Source organism: Meles meles, chromosome 2 (assembly GCF_922984935.1).
Source record: "Meles meles chromosome 2, mMelMel3.1 paternal haplotype, whole genome shotgun sequence".
Taxonomy (NCBI): Eukaryota; Metazoa; Chordata; class Mammalia; order Carnivora; family Mustelidae; genus Meles; species Meles meles.
The window spans coordinates 12,733,369-12,740,809 of record NC_060067.1 but is presented as its reverse complement, the minus strand read 5'-3'; the positions used below and the strand labels follow the sequence as shown (position 1 = coordinate 12,740,809).

Sequence of the window (7,441 nt, the reverse complement as noted above, 5' to 3'; positions counted from 1 at the left end):
TAATGGCTGAGCCACCCAGGTGCCCCTCTCATACGTTTACTTTAATGTTTAGATTACTTCTGTAAAGTTTCCTATTGCCTGAATTTTGCTAATGGTGTTTGTACAGATTGCTTAAACTATTCATCTGTGCTTTGCCTATTCCCTAGAGTATGATTTTTCAGCATGAGCACTACTGGCATTTGGGTAGGACAGTTCTTTTTTAGTGGGTAGGGTTGTGTGTGTGGGCGGGGTTTAGTTTTACAGACTTGTGTGCCTTATAGGATGTTTAACAGCATCCCTGGCCTCTACCTACTCTGAGCTACTCGTACTTCCTCTGTTGGGCCAACTATAAATTTCTCCAAAAATTGCCTGATGTCCCCTGGGAGCAGAATTATCCCTGGTTGAAAACCACTGACAAATGTTTTCCTGAGTTTAGTGTTTTGGCAAGGTTATTTCATAGATAATGTTATGTATTTCTGTTAAGATGCACATAAAATCTGATTGTCTTTCTGATATATAAATTAGCACCCTTTAATCATTGCCTTGATTTGTACTTCCTTAATAGCTGTAAAATGGCAATGTCTTAGTTTTATCACTGCTTCACCCTGGCCATGTATTAGCTGAAATACTTCCATAAAGAAACTTTCCTTCATTGACTATTTGCTTGGTAACCCTGAGATACAGTTCTAATTGGAAACACGAGATCAATGATGATTTTTGTTTACCAGTTTTCAAAATAACTTCTTCCCTAGCATCATCCAAAGAAGATCGATGGTTTTTTTTTTTTTTTTTTTTTTAACTACTATGGAATTTATGGATTGAAACATAATCCAATGCAGATTTATCTTTACAGGTGCTCAGAATGTCTCATATTTGGCTAGTGGGAGCCACTTTAGTTAGCATTTTGACAGGATCCTAGCATTCTTTCATCACCACTTTCTGGTATGACAAGATGTCCTAGGTTCATATTGTATCTTTGCCTTCCCTGTATCAATATTCTTTAAGATTTGGGGTAGAATCTTCTTTATTCCTCACGCTATATAACCCTTCCAGGGAAAAAGATTCCAATCCCCACACACACACCCTCCAGAATCCACACACTTGATACATAGACACTTCAATTGGTAATATTGGCAAGGGTTAAGGCAACTGAGAGGGATAATGGAGGCCACGTCTCATCGAAAAATGTTTGAATGAAAGCATTACAGTTCAACAAAAGCACACAAACACTGTGTTGGTTCAAGATCAGTAGGCACCGATTTGCAACCGGTGTTATATAACCTAGTCCTGACCTGATTTAATGTTGAATAGTGTGAAAACCATGTTTCAGAGACTCCAGATTTTATCATCTTCCTCTGAGGAGTGCTGATCACTTTGAATTTGGGTATGCTTGGTTTTAAATTTTATAGGCATGAATCTTTTTTTTTTAAATATTTTATTTATTTATTTGACAGAGATCACAAGTAGGCAGAGAGGCAGGCAGAGAGAGAGGAGAAAGCAGGCTCCCCGCTGAGCAGAGAGACCGATGTGGGGCTTGATCCCAGGACCCTGAGATCATGACCTGAACCGAAGGCAGAGGCTTTAGCCCACTGAGCCACTCAGGCGCCCCTATAAGCATGAATCTTTAGGGAGCCCTCCATTCCTGTCCTCCAGTGGGCTCAACCAAACTTCTGCATCTTTTTAAATCTCATACTGCTTTTGTTTTAGGCTAGGTGCTGATTAGGCCCTTACTCCTAAGATAGGGCCTATCTGTCAAATACTATCTCAGTCATTTGCCTTGTTGTTATCTGGGCTCCAGCTCACTGGCACTCACCTCACATTTTTTTTTTTTTTTTCAACATTTTTTTTTTCTAGATTTTGTTTACTTTTATTTACTTATTAGAGAGATAGAGAGAGACCACAAGCAGGGAGAGCAGCAGGCAGAAGAAGAGGGAGAAGCAGGCTCCCCGCTGAGCAGGGAGCCTGATGTCGGGCTGGATCCCAGGACCCTGGGATCATGACTTGAACCAAAGGCAGCCGCTTAACCCACTAAGCCACCCAGCTGCCCCTTACATTCTTGACCATACCATGGCCTCTTTCTCCCTCAGAGCCTTTGTATGTGCTGTTCTCTGGAAGACTCTTACCTCCACCTTTTATTAGGTATCAGCCACCTTTTATTAGGTATCAGTCTCAACTTCACCTCCTCAACAAGGCCTTTACTCATTTTTGCACTTAAAAAGCTCCCCTCTCCAACCCCGCCTCACCATAATAACCTCTTACTTGCTTCTTGCATAGAATTCATCATGATTTTTAATTTGTTTACTTATGCCTTATTTCCCCAACTTAATGTAGAAACTAGATCCTATACTAAATGAATTTTTTAACCCCAGAGCCTGTAATAATATTTGGACTGAATAGGAATTTAATAAATATTGAATTAATACTGAATTAGCTGACTGAATTAATAAATGAGTAGAACATTATATAATGTTTTTCTTGATTCAGTCTTTTCTTACCTAACCATTGACTATCAACTTGAATTGAACCATGGGCAGCTTTGCCACCTCGGGCCTTTTATTTTTCTGAAAAAGTACTTCTACCCACCATCTTTGCCCTTTCTCCCTTTCACCTAGACTGATAACAGTCTTTTAGTTCTCAAGTAGACTTAATTTTCCCTTCTCCAGAAAGCTTTTCTTGACTCTATTCTGAACCCCCCCCCCATTTCTGAGTGATGTGCCCCTTGAAAGTTCCAATTACATTCTAAGTTTACTGGAGGCACCGTTATCAGTTGGGTGGGGGCTGGAGGTAAACTGCCTGGCGTTGAGCCATGTTACTAGTACTCGTGACCTTGGGCACCTTAATTTCATATTACTTCACTTTCCCTTTATGTAAAATAAAGCTAGTAATATAATTAAATTGGGTTTTTGGAAGATGAAATCAGACTGTATAGCTCAAATACTCAGAACAGCACCTCGCACACAGTAAAAACACACAATTTTCAGCTATTACTATTACATACGAATTTTCTCTTGTTTCATATATAAATATATATACATATATTTTAGATTTTATTTATTTATTTGACAGAGATCACAAGTTGGCAGAGGCAGGCAGAGAGAGAGGAAGGGAAGCAGGCTCCCCACTGAGCAGACAGCCCTATGCAGGGCTGGATCCCAGGACCCTGAGATCATGACCTGAGCCTAAGGCAGAGGCTTAACCCACTAAGCCACCCAGGCGCCCCAACTTGTTTCATGTATTATACTGGGAAAGTCCTTAAAGGAAGAAATACTGTTTTGTTTATTCTTCATTCTTAAGCATCTGATACATAGCTGGGTTTTATATTACCTGTTTTTCTTTCCCCTTTTTCTTGCAGGCCCTCCTTAAACTCTTTCCACTGATTTTAGCTTGGTCTCAACTTGTTACAATGGCCAGCACACTCTAGACTGTTTTCCTTTTATAACAGTGTTACTTTTCTCCCCTTCAAAAATCTCCTTGCCTTTTAAACTCAGTTAGGAGGGGTACCTCGGTGGCTCAGTTGGTTAAATCTGCCATCAGCTCCTGGGATGGAGCTTCGCATTAGGCCTCGAATCAGGCTCTCCGCTCAGCAGCAAGTCGCTTCTCTTTTTCCCTCTGTGATCTGTCCCATTCTCTCTCTCAAATAAATAAAATCTTTAAAAAAAAATATTAAACTCAGTTATGGAACAGTGAGGCAGAATGACCTTTTCATTCCCTTGGATAATGAACTTCCTGAAAGTTTCCTTGCAGATTTTACCATATTATGCAGTTAAATAATTTTTGGTCATTTCTGTAGTTTCAATTTCTCAATAGTCTGTTTAAATCAACTGTGTACCCCAGCGTCTGATAAATTTTTAAATCAAATTTGCCATTATATGAATTACGAAGCTATATTACAATACAACAGAACGCATTTCCCCAGTTAACAAAGCTAGTAGGGGAGCGGGTTGCTTCCCGCGCTGCCTTTGGCTAAGCCTAGGGCAGGAATGAAGAAAGTGTGTCCGGCGACTGGAGTACAAAGCGGCGGCTGCAAACGGACGGACCCAGGCTAAATCTCCGATTTGCAGAACTGGATTAAGAGCTCCGCCGGAACAATCGGAAGCATTTTTGCGCTAAGGTCCGTCCGTAGGCTTTTTCAGGTGACAAAACGGAGCCACCGAGTGTACGCGCCTCGGCGGGCAGCCCAATGAGCTACAACTCGGGCCACCCAATCACTGAAAATCAGACTCCAGCCCGGGGACATCCGGGCTGTGGGAGACGGAGCGACGTGCTGACGTCATCACGTTTCCCTTGACCACCCAGCTTCCCCGGCCCGCTTTCCCGCCCCTCTCCGCACTGTGACGCTCCCACGGAGGAACGAAGCGTAAACAGCGCAGGGCATTTCGGGAGCGGGATTGTTTCGCGCAGGAAGCAGGCTCCATTTTAGCGCCGCCCGCCGTCGCCATCTGTTTCCCTTCCCTCCCCCTTACCCCCTCCCGTCCCCAAACCCCAACGAGAAGGCTGGGCCTAGAGCACCAGAAAGGTTGCAGTGAAAGGAGGAAAGGAGAAAAGGGAGAAAGGGAAGAAGCGGGAGGAGAAAGGGTGAGTCGAGAAGGGGGAGCGGTAGAGGCCAAGGTGTGAAGCGCGCAGCCCAGCGGCCGGACTGACGGACGTGCCCGTGCTACGGCTGCCGCGGCTGCGGCGCCCGCGCGAGTCGCTTCGAAGCGGCGGCGGCGGCGGCGGCGGCAGCAGCAGCGGCGGAAACAGGAGGGGCGCAATGGCGGCCGACAGCCGGGAGGAGAAAGGTTAGTGCGGAGAAGGGTGACGGGTGGAGGCGACGCTCCGGAGTGGGTCGATGGAGCCGTAGTCGTTGTTGCGGGGTGGGGGTTGGGGAGGTTAGCTTGTCCCGCGCGGAGCCGATCCTTCCCACCCGAGACACTCGGACTCACTGGAAGAAACCAGGCCTTCCCTTGCGTCCTCGATCTCCATTTGACCTAGCACTTCATCTCGTCTAGGGTTGGTTTCCGTGTGTTTGTTACTGTTTTTTGTTTGTTTGTTTGTTTTTTGTTTTAATCCTATTCCCCTCTTCACTTTACGTTTAGCAGTCCTGGGCGCGGCTGAGAGGGCCTGTTCCTGAGTGGCAGACCCTTAGGTTCATTTCCTGGTAGGATTTTGCGGATGTAATGCGTATTTTCAGAACGACTCTTTTATTTTAGGCAAAATTTCGAAAACCCTTAAAGCCGCGATCAAAACGACGGCAGTCTAGTAAGTGACCATATTTAAGAAGTTGTACAAGTGGATTAGTCATCTCGAGAAATATCTGCAAGTAATTTATGGCTCTTCCTGTTAAATAGGCAAATGGCAAGAATTGCCCATTTAGTTCCTCGAATACTTATTTTGGAAAACATGATGTTTGAAAAGACACTTAAATGTTTTAGGGTTGGCACAAATAATCCTGGCCACTGTTCTGATAGAAACACATTGTGCTAGTACCCAGAGGGTACAGCCGGGAACCAACGGATGTAATTTATAGAGAGCTGGAGGAATAACATTACAGTGAAATACAGGAAGAACTGACGTTCGCAGAATGGAATGTCATGTCTTTTGAAATACCGACCTCCCAGGCCCTACAGATATTAATGAATATCCTGGATCATTATCGGTCTGGAGGATAGGCTAGATTTCATGTTGCCTTAGGGTCTTTTCTAACTTTAAGGATTACCCTGATAGTTTTGGAAAGGTTATAGTTGATAAAAATATGGCATAGCTGTTACCCTGTATGTATCTCACAAGTCTACTCTTCTGTGTGGTTAATTAACTTGGGGGTGGGGATTTGTTAAATGGATTCTAGGGTCAAGTTGCATTAGGCCTGTATTTCTTTTTCTCCTTAAGAGAAAGACGCGTCTTCATGCTATAGGCTAGGGACAAACTTGGAAGGTGGTGTGTATGGGAATATGTTTAAGCAATTAATTCAATGATTAGATTGTAGTATTTCATTTACCTTTTACCTTCCTTAAATCTTACTTAACCCCCTCCTCCACTTTTGAGATGTACAAAAGGGTTGTAAACTTCAGGTTGCATGATGTTGGTGACAAAAAGAAACTTTTTAATTAGTAGTAAAGTCAGTTATTAAAATAGATGATTTTAATCAATAAAAATTAATTCTGTCAACATTTGATTGTATCAGAGTGTAATCTGTGAGCTGTGTGTATGGGTGGTGGTTGTGGTGGGTGAGGTAAACCAAATACAAAATGAGTAAAAGTTAAGTACTTCCCAGGAGTTCATTGTTCAAATGAACATAGTTGTTAAGTCAGTAATAGGTACATTAACATACATTGTGGAAGAAAAATAGGTTATGTTTTAAGAATTGTTTTAGAAATGGATGTAGTGATGAAAATGCGGTCCATATACATAAACTTTGTAACTATTCTTAGGGGCTTACAATGCCACCTATTATCAATACTTAGGATAAGTCGTCAGCTTCTGAAATATCTCACATTTATGTAGTTTTAAAAAATGAACTTCATTTCCGTAGTTGAACTTACATCTATTTTAAAATCTCTGATGTAAGTGCTTATTTTTATAGTTTAGATCAAAGATTGTCTCTGGTTTACCAGGAAGGCTAGCAAAGAGAAACCTACTGGAATTGCTGATAGTGTAATGAGAAGATTGCTAGAATAATTCATTTTGTAAATAAGGAAACTGAGGTCCAGGGTGTTTCACTTTGTTGATCGTGGTCACTCAGCTAGAATAATAACCAGGATTAAAATACTTAATTCCCTCTTCCTTCTCCTATTTCAACAAGGGAAAGTGGGAAGTGAAGTACTTAGTTATCTTATACGAAACATTATGAAATTATAAAGTTAAGCCCTGTAACAATATTAGACTTGTCAAAGGCCTTAAATGATTTCATGAATGACGTAGAATCTTGTTAAGAAATGAATTTAAATTGCAGAAATCTGCTGTTGGTCACAGAACAGTTAAAAGACTAGGTAATAGAGTCCTTGGATTATTGGGCTTTCCACATTAATTGTATAATAAACATTAACTTCTATAAGGCATCTATAATACCCGTACTTAGAAGCTGAAGCCTATAAATTGCCAGCTCTCTCTGATTCTAGTGGTGATTATATGTCCAAAAAGTGAATTTGAAAGAGACTGCAATGTTGGTGGTGTTAACTGTTTTTCTATATGAGGTATACATATCTTTTCTACTTTAAACGCCTTGTATTCATTTTATTTCTTATGCACTTATGATGAAGTTCTTTCTGAAAGAGTGTGAAAATTTAATATATCCAAAATGAGGGTAATGAGTTACCACTTTCATAAGTAATATGTTTTCTACATTGTCAGACTGAAAGCTCCATCAGGGCCAGGAGTGTGTGTCTCTCTTGTTCACCAGGTTCTTTGTGAACAGTTAATCATGACTCAGTGCCTTGAAAAATGACTTCAAGGTTGGACTTTATTGGTAACTCACTGAGACATTTGC

The 7,441-nt window shown here is 41.7% G+C and overlaps 1 protein-coding gene across 4 annotated transcripts in view; it reads left to right on the top strand.

Annotated features, from left to right (window-relative positions):
* Positions 1 to 4,365: 4,365 nt before the first annotated feature.
* YTHDC1 (YTH domain containing 1) overlaps positions 4,366 to 7,441 on the top strand; it is a 37,494-nt gene continuing 34,418 nt past the window's right edge. For all 4 annotated transcript variants that reach the window (XM_045996855.1, XM_045996850.1, XM_045996847.1 and 1 more), the window contains exon 1: positions 4,366 to 4,757. In XM_045996855.1, coding sequence (XP_045852811.1) covers positions 4,730 to 4,757 — 28 coding nt within the window. In that variant the 5' untranslated portion in view covers positions 4,366 to 4,729. The remainder of the gene's footprint in view (positions 4,758 to 7,441) is intronic.